The sequence below is a fragment of the Malaclemys terrapin genome, chromosome 11, assembly GCF_027887155.1.
Source record: "Malaclemys terrapin pileata isolate rMalTer1 chromosome 11, rMalTer1.hap1, whole genome shotgun sequence".
In the NCBI taxonomy this organism is placed as follows: domain Eukaryota; kingdom Metazoa; phylum Chordata; order Testudines; family Emydidae; genus Malaclemys; species Malaclemys terrapin.
In genome coordinates, this window is record NC_071515.1 from 829,824 (window position 1) to 842,009 (window position 12,186).

The 12,186-nt window shown below is 49.2% G+C and overlaps 1 protein-coding gene across 1 annotated transcript in view; it reads left to right on the forward strand.

The window, feature by feature from the left end:
- The first annotated feature begins 3,503 nt into the window (after positions 1-3,503).
- The window catches only part of LOC128845150 (butyrophilin subfamily 2 member A2-like), a 44,332-nt gene continuing 35,649 nt past the window's right edge, over positions 3,504-12,186 (forward strand). The window contains exons 1-2 of the mRNA XM_054043514.1: positions 3,504-3,530; positions 3,849-3,981. Coding sequence (XP_053899489.1) covers positions 3,504-3,530; positions 3,849-3,981 — 160 coding nt within the window. The remainder of the gene's footprint in view (positions 3,531-3,848; positions 3,982-12,186) is intronic.

A 12,186-nucleotide genomic window follows, 5' to 3' on the forward strand; every position in this document is an offset into this window, starting at 1 on the left:
TTGCTCACACTTCTCAACTTAATCCAGAGACTCTCAGGTTTTTCTGCAGTTTCATAGGAGCTCTGAGCAGTCATACTCCTCTCTTACATATAATGCAACTCCCCCACCTTTTCTGCCCTGCCTGTCCTTCCTGAACAGTTTATATCCATCCATGACAGTACTCCAGTCATGTGAGTTATCCCACCAAGTCTCTGTTATTCCAATCACATCATAGTTCCTTGACTATACCAGGACTTCCAGTTCTCCCTGCTTGTTTCCCAGGCTTCTTGCATTTGTGTATAGGCACTTAAGATAATTCGCTGATTGTCCCGCTTTCTCAGTCTGAGACAGGAGCACCGCGCACCGGCAGCAAAGCACTGATAGGCTCATAAGCATCCTGGTGTGCCAAGCAGACGCTATCCAGGAGCTGGTAGCCATGCAGAAAGAGGAGCAGTACCGCAAACGCAAACGCCACCCCCCCCCACAGCCCTTGTCCCAAAACTCTTTCCGTTGTGCCCCACTGTCACCTCCAACCCACTTTCCCCAACTTCCGTGGTCTTCATGCCACCCGCTGCCTCCAACACCAGTATCTTCACCGCCCAGCCCTGAAAACCACGACCCTTACCCTCTGCACTCAACCCCCATCACCATGCAGTATAGCTGTCCTGAAGTGCAGCACTCACTGCACAGCACACCAGACAGGACATACGCGAATCTGTGATTGTACCGTTCCCCACTCCACCCCCTTGTTTCTTTTCAATAAATATTTTTTTTTCTTTTCAATAAATGGATTCTTTGGGTTTGAAAACATTCTTTATTATTGCATAAAGTAAAAGACTCCTTAGCCCAGGAAATAAACAGGCACTGCAAGTCTGCTTGTCTGCTTAGCAAACACTGATTCCTAAAGATTGGAACTACTGCACTTCAGTCCCGTGCAGGGCACCAGATATCACTGCTGGTTTTCAGGCTCAAATTGCTCCCTCAAGGCATCCCTAATCCTTGCAGCCCCGCGCTGGGACCCTGTAATAGCCCTGCTCTCTGGCTGTGCAAATTCAGCCTCCAGGTGTTGAACCTCGGAGGTCCATGCCTGAGTGAAGCTTTCACCCTTCCCTTCACAAATATTATGGAGGGCACAGCACGCGGATATAACCGTGGGGATGCTGCTTTCGGCCAAGTCCAGCTTCCCATACAGAGATCGCCAGCGGGCATTTAAACGGCCAAAGGCACACTCCACAGTCGTTCGGCACTGGCTCAGCCTGTAGTTGAACCGTTCCTTGCTGCTGTCAAGGCTCCCTGTGTAGGGTTTCATGAGTCACAGCATTAACGGGTAAGCGGGATCTCCAAGGATCACAATGGGCATTTCAACTTCCCCTACCGTGATCTTCCGCTCTGGGAAAAAAGTCCCGGCCTGCATCTTCCTCAACAGCCAAGTGTTCCAAAAGATGCGTGCGTCATGCACCTTTCCAGGCCAGCCTGTGTTAACGTCAATGAAACGCCCACAGTGATCCACAAGCACCTGGAGAACCATAGAGAAATACCCCTTCCGATTAACGTACTCGGATCCTAGGTGGGGTGGTGCCAGAATAGGAATGTGCATCCCATCTATCGCCCCTCCACAGTTAGGGAACCCCATTTGTGCAAAGCCATCCACTATTTCCTGCACGTTACCCAGAGTCACGGTTCTTCTGAGTAGGATGTGATTAATGGCCTTGCAAACTTGCATCAACACGATTCCAACGGTCGACTTTCCCACTCCAAACTGGTTTGCGACCAACCGGTAGCTGTCTGGAGTTGCCAGCTTCCAGATTGCAATAGCCACCCGCTTCTCCACTGGCAGGGCAGCTCTCAATCTCGTGTCCTTGCGCTGCAGGGTGAGGGCAAGCTCCTCACACAGTCCCATGAAAGTGGCTTTTCTCATCCGAAAGTTCTGCAGCCACTGCTCATCATCCCAGACTTCCATGACGATGTGATCCCACCACTCGGTGCTTGTTTCCCGAGCCCAAAAGCGGCGTTCCACGGTACTGAGCATGTCCGTGAATGCCATAAGCAATCTCGTGTTGTACGCGTTTCGCGGCTCGATAGCATCGTCGGACTCCTCACCCTCACCCTCACTGTCACTTTGGATCTTAAGGAATAGTTCGACAGCCAAACGTGACGTGCTGGCGAGACTCATCAGCATACGCCTCAGCAGTTCGGACTCCATTTCCCGCAGACAGATCGCGCTGCACAGAAACGGTTGAAAGATGGCGCCAAAGGTGGACGGAAACAAAGGGATTTCTGGGATGCGAAGCGATGCATCACGGGGCACTGGGACAGGACCCAGAATCCCCCGAACCCATGCCCCCTTCCCACAACCCATGGCACCAGAATGGGAAAAGGTGCTCTGTGGGATAGTTGCCCATAATGCACCGCTCCCAATAGCGCTGCAATTGCCACAAATGTGGCCACGACAGTGCACTGGGCAGCTGTCAGTGTGGACAGAGTGCAGCGCTTTCCCTACTCAGCTGCACGAAGTCAGGTTTAACTCACAGCGCTGTACAGCTGCAAGTGTAGCCAAGGCCTTAGACTCTGTGCTTGCGAGTGGGGAAGTATTGGCACCCAGGAGTGGTGTGTAGTTTTTCCACGTTATTGAGTGGAGGCTTGAGCCGGTTCTGTGTTGTACTGTTGAAAAGGAACTTCTAGATATTGAACCCGGCCCTGGTTGCTGCCGACTCCACCTAGCAGAAGGGTTACACATACTTATAGCTTCCTTTCACAGGAAACAAGCTGACAATGTCACCGCCACATGGGCTTTTCCTTTGACTGGTGGAGAGAGAGGAGCCCATTTCGAGTCTTTGATCTCTGATCATCACACACAATGACCGCTTGCCTTCAAATATGCATGAATTAGCAATTTCCTGCTAAAGTGCTTCATTTGCATTCCATGATTATTTCTTTCTCATTTGACGGGTTTTTGAGTTACAGGAGTATATACAATGTAAATGTTTTCTATTACAGTCTAGCAGGATACAGATCAGTGAAAACAATGCATGTAACATCCCACAGTTTTCATGAAGTTTAAACACCAAATAAATTTACAACCACTTTGATCTACACTAATGCACAAGTGAACTGGCCTGGGGCTTTGGCATGAGTTGGAACCTGATCTTCCAGCATCACAGTAGCCAAGCCAAGAACAGGGACTGAGACCACATGTGGATTGTCACAATTGTCTGTGTTTCTTTAAAAAGAGATGTTTTTTTTTTAAATATCACAAAACCATGTGACTTTTCTGAATTCCTCCTGTGCTCTTTCACTTTCACGTTCACCCTGTCACTGCAGTAGAGAGAGGCATATGAAATGCTGATTAAAAATCATTCACAATTAAAGTCTGCAAGATCTGAGGAACATCAAGAAGCTGGGGAAAAACTTTAATGCCCTGAAACAACACTGGAAATATGTAATGAAAAAACAAACAAACAAAAAGACCTTCTGGCTTGACTCTGAGGAAGGAGAAGCTGGGAACTCCCCACAGACTGACTCTGATGAGAAGCTCCTGCCAGTTCAAACAGGTGGGTGAAACACAAACACACCTCCTCTTAGCTGTATTTACATGTATTTATTGCTGTAATTCAGGCTGCAGCATGTTCCAGCTCTAAGTAGCGGCAGAAGGGGCCAGGAATATCTGATAATTAGCTTCAGCTCTGCCACTGTAGTGAATGGTGGTCCCAGTAGCGTAGCTAGTGGGGTGCCGGGGAAGCAGCCGCTTCCCCTCAGCACATTTCCCAAAAGCGGGCCTGCTGGGCCGGCGCTGGGGGCAGCACGGATGGAGGAGCGAGGGGACTGGCTCCTCGGCCATCGCGCCCCACGCGGCCCCAACATCGCTGCAGGCACAGCCACCTCCAGCGGTGGCTCAGGGCTCAGCGGCCAAGCACTCCCCGCCCAAGCCGGAGCCGAAGCTGGGATCCACCCGCAGCGCGGGGCCGGGATCGGCTGGGGACAGGCTGTGGCGCAGGACGGAAGGTGAGCGGCGGGGGTCCGGTGCCTTGCACTGGGGGGTCCCCTCTGGGCGAAGGGCTCCCCGGGGCCAGGCCCGCAGGGCAGGGGTGCAGGCTGCGCTGTCTGGACGGGGGGCCCTGGCGTGGCGCAGGAGCCTGGAGCCCGGGGTGGGGGGGACGGGACCCTGCGGGTGGGGCTGGGCAGCGAAGCCCGGCGGGGGACACCTGCAGAGTGGGCTGGGCAGGAGAGTCTCTCCTGGGACCGTAGGGGGACGGGGGTATCCGCACTCCCGGGAAGCCCACAGGAGTCCTGAGCCGGGCCCCAGGGTTAATCTGGGGGAGGGAAATGGGAGGAGCCAAGGGGGGGTGTCTTTTTTATGTTTGCTTCCCCTACACTTAGACCCTGGCTATACCACTGGGAGGTCCTGTCTCTTTACAATTCAGGTGTAATCAGGGGACCAGGTGTTGTCACTAGGGGGAAGCCACATCCTTCTTGTGTGAGAAAGCTATCTGTGATGTAAAGGGTCAGCACAGAGCCCTGAGCAACATTGCTTCAGCACCCCGTGGGGTGCATGGGGAAGGGAAAGAGGGATCTCTCCACCACAGGGTGCGCCTCGGTCCCAAATTAGGGTGGAGAACTGACTGTGAGAGTTAGGCCATGCTGGATTCCTAGGACCCAGCCCCATGATGGAGGAGGATTCCCCCTCCCCAAAATCCTCCTCTTCAGCTGCATAGTCTGATGGCTGGAGAGTCACATGGTGAAATACATTTCTTTACAATAATAAATAATAAAAACATAAAAACATTCAAGAAATAACTCTCCTCCCTGCCCCTGCTCTTGGGCCTGACCCTGCCTGCACTGATGTCAATGAGGGTTTCACCACTGTCTTGAGTCAGTGAAGGATCGAGTTCTTTGTGTCTTGTTTCTGTGCCTGCCAAAAGCGGGTTATTAACATTCACTCACCTGCTGCAACAGGGAATGGTAGCAATCGATTTTTTTCAGTTCTGTGAAGATGTAAATTGCTAAGAAAATAGGAAGATGTGGATTTAGAACCGCATTGCCTATTTGTGAGAAGTATCAGAGGGGAGCCGTGTTAGTCTGAATCTGTAAAAAGCAACAGAGGGGCCTATGGCACCTTTAAGACTAACGGAAGTATTGGGAGATGGCATCTGAAGAAGTGAGGTTCTTACCCACGAAAGCTTATGCTCCCAATACTTCTGTTAGTCTAAAGGTGCCACAGGACCCTCTGTTGTATCTGTGAGAAGATTCTGAAATATGCTAATGTCCCTAGAGGAGTCACTCCCATGACCCTGTTGAAAATGTGTTTTTACACATTCCAAACACTGGCTCATGAATTGTCAGACTTGTATGTTTAACAAACTACAAAATAGACAAGCTATGTCAGAAAAAACATGGCCAGTTCTCCAATATCTGGAAGCAAAATATCATGTTACACTCACAAATCAAGGTCTGAACAATTTTGAAACCCACTGAAAGATACAGAAAATGTAAATTTCAGAAAAGGCCCCAGGAAATGGATCATGGTAAGAATATACAAAGCACTTAAACTTCAGCAAATGGAAGAAACCCAAATGACAGAGGAGAGAGAAAGAGAAGGGAGACATAACTCCATGTCAGTTTATTATTGAAAAATAAATTTTGGTTATATTGTTTAATTGCTCAAACTTTTTATAGTGAAGACAAAGGGTATGTCTATACTGCAATCACAGGGTCTGACTGCAGCTCACATAGACATAGCCAAGCTAATTATAATCTAGCTAGCTTGGGTGTGAAGGGAATTAAAGGAACTGGCACATGAAATTGCAAGCCCAATAGCAAGGATTTTTAATGAATTTGTAAACTAGGGAGTTGTACCCAATGGCTGGAGAATTGCTAATATAGTTCCTATTTTTTAGAAAGGGGAAAAAAGTGATCCAGGAAATTACAGGCCTGTAAGTTTGACCTCAGCTGTAGGCAAGGTCTTGGAACAAATGTTGAAAGAGGAAGTATTTAAGGACATAGAGGCAAATGGCAATTGGGATAAAATACAACATGGTTTTACAAAATGTAGATTGTAGCAGACCAACCTGATCTCCTTCTTTGAGATAATAACTGATTTTCTAGACAAAGGAAATGCAATAGATCTAATCTACCTGAATTTCAGTAAGGCATTTGATACTGTTCCACATGGGAAATTATTAGTTAAATTGGAGAAGTTGGGGATCAATTTGAAAATTGAAAGATGGATAAGGAACTGGTTAAAGGGGAGACTACAACGGGTGATCCTGAAAGGTGAACTGTCAGGCTGGAGGGAGGTTACTAATGGAGTTCCTCAGGGATCAGTATTGGGACCAAACTTATTTAACATTTTCGTTAATGACCTTGGCACAAAAAGTGGGAATGTGCTAATAAAATTTGCTGATAATACAAACAAGTTGGCAGGCATTGCCAATATGGAAGAGGACCAGAATATAATTAAGATGATCTGGACAACCTTGTAAACTGAAATAATAGAAATAGAATGATATTTAATAGTGCAAAGTGAAAGGTCATGCATTTAGGGACTAACAACAAGAATTTTTTCCTATAAGCTGGGGAGACATCAGTTGGAAGTAACAGTGGAAGAAAAAGACCTGGGTGTATTGGTTGATCACAGGATGACTATGAGCCACCAATGTGATGCGGCTGTGAAAAACGCTAACATGATCCTGGGGTACATCCGGTGAGGTACTTCCAGTAGAGACAGGGAAGTGTTAGTACCGTTATACAAGGCACCAGTGCGACCTCATCTGGAATACTGTGTACAGTTCTGGTCTCCCATGTTTAAGAAGGATGAATTCAAACTGGAACAGGTAGAGAGGAGCTACTAGGATGATCCGAGGAATGGAAAACCTGTCTTATGAAAGGAGACCCAAAGAGTTTGGCTTGCTCAGCCTAACTAACTAAAAGAAGGCTGAGGGGAGAGAGGATTGCTCTCTATAAATACACCTAGGGTGACCAGATCACAAGAGTGAAATATCAGGACACATTGGGCGAGCGGGGTGGGGGAGGGGAGAGGACGACAATGACAGACACAGGTGCACAGAGCCATGAGAGGGGGGCTCTAGGAAGCTGCGAGAGGGCTTGTACGGCCCCTGCTGCAGCCTGCACCACAAGCCACAGGGCAAGGACACCTATTGAATTCAATGAGAATTTTGCATGTGAATTGATGTACCTAGTTCTGAGATTATAAAGCCAGAAGGGATCCGGTGATCACCTGGTCTCACCGCCTGTAAAGCACAGACATAGAACTTTCCCAAAATCATTCCTAGAGGATAGCTTTTAGAAAAACACCATGACCCTTAGTATATTGTTAATTGTTAATTACTCTCACCATTGAAAAGGTATGCCTTATATCCAGTCTGAATTTGTCTAGCTGCAACTTCCAACCCTTGGCTCATGCTCTACCTTTCTCTGCTAGACTGAAGTGCCCATTATTAACTATTTGTTCCCCACGTAGATACTTACAGTCTATAACCAAGTCACTTCTTAACCTTCTTTTTGTTAAGCTAAATAGATTGAGGTCCTTGAGTCGATCATTATAAGGCATGTTTTATAATCCTTTAAATCAGTCTTGTGACTCTTCTCTGAACACTCTCTAATTTATCAATATCCTTCTTCAATTGTGCACACCAGAACTGGACACAGTATTCCAGCAGTGGTTGCACCAGTGCCAAATACAGAGATAAAATAACCTCTCTACTCCTGCTTGAGATTCCCCTATTCAGGCATCTGGTCACCCTATTTCTGTATGCATTTCCCCAGGTTTTTTTTGTAAAAATCAAAACTGAACTGCCCCAGAAATTCTGACATGTGGAATCATCGTGAAACTCGCATGGCTCCAACCCTGCCGATGAACCTTTAGATCCACTGCACAGACTTCTGCTACTTCAGCTAATGGAGTAAGTGATGGCGGTGGCAGTAGGTTGTCATCCTGTATGTGATAGATCAGCTCTATAGGGGGATGAGACACTTTTTTTGCCACTGGGTTGCACAGATATCTGCTGACAGAAGAGGAACTGTGAAACTCAGGAATCCTGGGTCTATCCCAGGCTCCTGAATGGAGTGGTCTCTAGTAGTCAAAGATCCTTCTTCCCCGTCCCCTTCAGTCTATGTCTATCCTATTGCTGTCTAACCCACCCCAACTCCTCATCTGATTTCAACTGCCCCCCCGCTACCGCTCTGGATTCCTTGTCCCAGTTTCCTGGTCCTATCTCACTCTCCTCTCTCCCCGGCCCCATCGCTCAAATGGGATGTTCGTTCCAGACTGGCAAAATTATAAGGCTTCCCAACGTTTCAACACTTCCCATTCTAAATTTTCGGTTGCTTAACTATAGGCTAGCTCTGCCTACAACAAAGCATATTCAGGACCTCTGATTAAAGGAATGATAAGTGTAGCAACCTCCATCATAGCTAGTCATCAAAGATTGAACCCGAGCCATCCAGACTTAAAAGCATGAGCTTCTACTACTTGAGTTCAAGATATAACTCCCTTAGCTGGTAGCTATACAGTTATCCTCTAAAAATCCACCAGAGACGGGCACAAAGCACATATCGGGACGTCTGGTCACCCTAGATGGGGAAGTACAAGGAAACAATAAAACAGTGTTAGTCAGCATGACTGGCAATTGGGTGAGCATGCCAACAGCTTAACTGCTGTCAAGTTTTTTTGTAGGCATCATGGAAAAGGAGCATTTTAAGGAGGGATTTAGAAGAGGACAATGAGGCAGCTTTATGGATATTCATGGGAATTTCTCTTAAGTGTGGCAGCAAAGGTTCTGGTGTGAAAATGTAACAGGTGGGTGACGGAGGCTGGCATCATTGGCCAATTGGAGGCAAGGAGTTGGTATCTCAGTAGTGAATAGGAGGGCACAAAACACGTGTTGGACAGTGAATTACAAAAGTGCCAAATATTATTATTAGACCTGCAATACTTTTCACAATGAACATCAGCGAGGAATAAACTGGGAGTTTAAGAATATTTGGAAAACAATTTTAGAATAACATTCAGTGCTGTGATTTAAAAGAAGAAAAACCTGTTAAAACTCATAACTTAACAGCATTCAATGTTTGAAAAAAAACAACTTTTAGGAGCTCTGGGATACAAGTTAAGAATGTTGAAACAGGAGGATGTTCTGCTTAGTTACCACGTGGGCAAGGCGGCGTGCTATGGAATACTTGCAAGATTTCACTGGAATGTTTTACAATATAGAGCAGCGCAATGCTGATTCCATTGACATTGTTGAGCAATTCAGGCTGATTTTATTTCAGCCACAGCTTAATAGTTTGGAATACTATAGATCACAATTTTCAGCTCAGTTGGTCTGAACATGCAGAGCTTTAAAACTGCTATGCTCTAAACTGTATATTAACTACAATGTTATAAACCTGCATGTCAGAGAACTGTGTGCCACGACTACTAGACATGGGCACAAGGCAATTCAGTGTGAATCACAGACATGTAGGACTGGAAGGGACATCAACAGGTCATCTAGTCAAACCCCTGCACTGAGGCAGGACTGAGTAACAACAACACTAGACCATCCTTGACAGGTGTTTGTCTAACCTCTTAAACTCCAATGACTGCTATTCCATAACCTCTCCAGGTAATTTGTCCAGTGCTTAACTACCTTTACAGTTAGGATGTTTTTCCTTATGTCTAACCTAAATCTCCCTTGCTACAATTTAAGCCCATTGCTTCTTTTTCCTGCATATCCTGAGTGGCACGGGGGTGGGTCCAGGCAGTGGGATTGGGGGGGAGGGAAGTCGAGGAAGTCGGTGGGTGTGTGGGGATGGACCAGGGGAAGCAGGGTGGAGGAACTGAGGGGGACAGGACTGGGAGAGTCAGGGGGGCTGAAGGGGATGGGACAGGACTGGGATGGGGGGGGAGCAGGGTAGGGGCTGAGGAGAGCATGAATGGGACAGGGTAGAGAGCTCTGTAGAGTGGGGCGGGGCGGGGGAGACAATGGGGCTGGGCTGGGGAGAGGGACAGGGTCTGGAGGGGATGAGACGGAGGGGAGCAGGACTGGAATGGGGGGAAGTTGAGGGGGTGGGACAGCAGGGGGAGCGAGGGGGTGGGATGACGGGAGAGGCTGAAGAAGAGATTTGGGGTAGGGCAGGGACTGAGGGCAGTGGGTTCGGGGTGGGAGGTACATGGGGGACTGTGGGGGAAGCTGAGGGAACAGGGTCAGGGCGGGGGCTGAGGGCAGTGGGTTTGGGGTGGGAGATACAGAGGGGACTGCAGGGGAGGCTGAGGGAACAGGGTCAGGGCGGGGACTGAGGGCAGTGGGTTTGGGGTGGGAGATACAGAGGGGACTGCAGGGGAGGCTGAGGGAACAGGGTCAGGGTGGGGGCTGAGGGCAGTGGGTTTGGGGTGGGCGGTACAGGGGGGACTGTGGGGGAGGCTGAGGGAACAGGGTCAGGGTGTGGGCTGAGGGCAGTGGGTTTGGGGTGGGAGATACAGAGGGGACTGTGGGGGAGGCTGAGGGAACAGGGTCAGGGTGTGGGCTGAGGGCAGTGGGTCGGGTCTACACTGGCACCTCTCAGCATTGCTGTGCCGGGCGGCAGACCTGCGCCAGCGCTCCCCTGGCGATGGAAGAGTCCTCAGTGGAAATGCAGACTTCATGACACAGACCCTCCTCAACACGTCAAACCTGATGCTGCTCTGGTCAGTCGCTAGGCTCTTGTCACTTTCAAACCCATGCAGGGGATCTGGCTCTTTTTCAGTTCTCAGGTTAAGAAAAGCCTCTGCATTTTGTGAGGGCTTCAGCATTCACATTCCTACTTCACAAACTGTCTGCTTGACACATTGCTCCCAGGGCATTCATTTTCATTCATTATCGGCAGGCCCATCAGATTAACGAGCAACACAGGGGGAAGGAACACAATGGTGTCAAGGATTTTTAATTTTTCAAACCACTTTGGCCTCAACAGGGATAACAGCAAATCTGGACAGAGCAGATGGGTGTCAGCATGGGTTTGGGTATTTATTTATTTATTTTTTTAAGTGAAAATGTTTGGGTCTGGTCAAAGGCTGCAAACTTCCCTTTGGAAACCTCTGTTGATCTTTTGCCCCAGGGGCTAACGATAGCCTGGAATCCGGGACAGATTTCCACATCCATGCAGGGTGAGATGATTGGGGGGAGGGGAGGGACTGTGCGGGAGGCAGAGGGAACAGGGTCAGGGGGGCTGAGGGCAGTGGATTGAGAGTGGGGGTACAGGGGGGACTGTGGGGGAGGCTGAGGGAACAGGGTCAGGGTGGGGGTTGAGGGCAGTGGGGCTGAGGGGAGCCCCCGCAGAGGGACCTGCCAGGGGGCCAGGTGAGCCCAGCAGTGCTTACCTGGAGCGGCTCCCAGGAAGCATCCAGCAGGCAGGTCCCTCCCAGTCCCTCTGGCTCCTTCCTACGGTTGGGTCGGGTCGAGGGGGGCAGGGGCAGGGGGTCTCTCTGCCCGAGTCTACAGGCCCCGCCCCGCTGCAGCATGCAGGGGAGCGAGACCTCCTCGCTGCCTCTCTGTGTGCCGGGGCAGGGGCAGGGCTGTGCTCTGCAGGCTCCTGCCGGCCGGGTGGTGGGTCCCGTGGGCTCACACCGCCACGCCGGGAGCTCAGCTGTGCGCTGCCCCAGGGCCCAGGGAAGGAAGGTGAGTGGCGCCGGCAGCGCCGGCTTGCCTCAGTCCCCCTCATGCAGGGTGACCAGACGTCCCGACCAATGTAAGGTCGGGATGCGGGACAAGTCCCCTAAAATTGGGACTGTCCCGATAATATCAGGACATCTGGTCACCCTAAATACACCAGAGGGATAAATACCAGGAAGGGAGAGGAGTCATTTAAGTTAAGTGCCAGTGTGGACACAAGAACAAATGGATGTAAATTGACCATCAACAAGTTTAGGTTTAAAATAAGAGGAACGTTTCTAACCATCAGAGGAATGAAGTTCTGGAGCAGTCTTCCAAAGGGAGTCGTGAGGGCAAAACACCTGACTGACTCCAAGACTGAGCTTGCTCCATGTATGGTGGAGATGGTATGATGAGATTGCCCACAATGGCACGTAGCTGAACTGCAACTGGCTGGTGATGGGACACTCGATGGGAAGCGCTCAGAGTTACTTTGTGTTGATTTCACTGAATTGTTTTGGTAAAAAGAAAAACAAAATAAAAAAAATCAGAAAAAATGAAAAGTTTCATTTCAGTATTT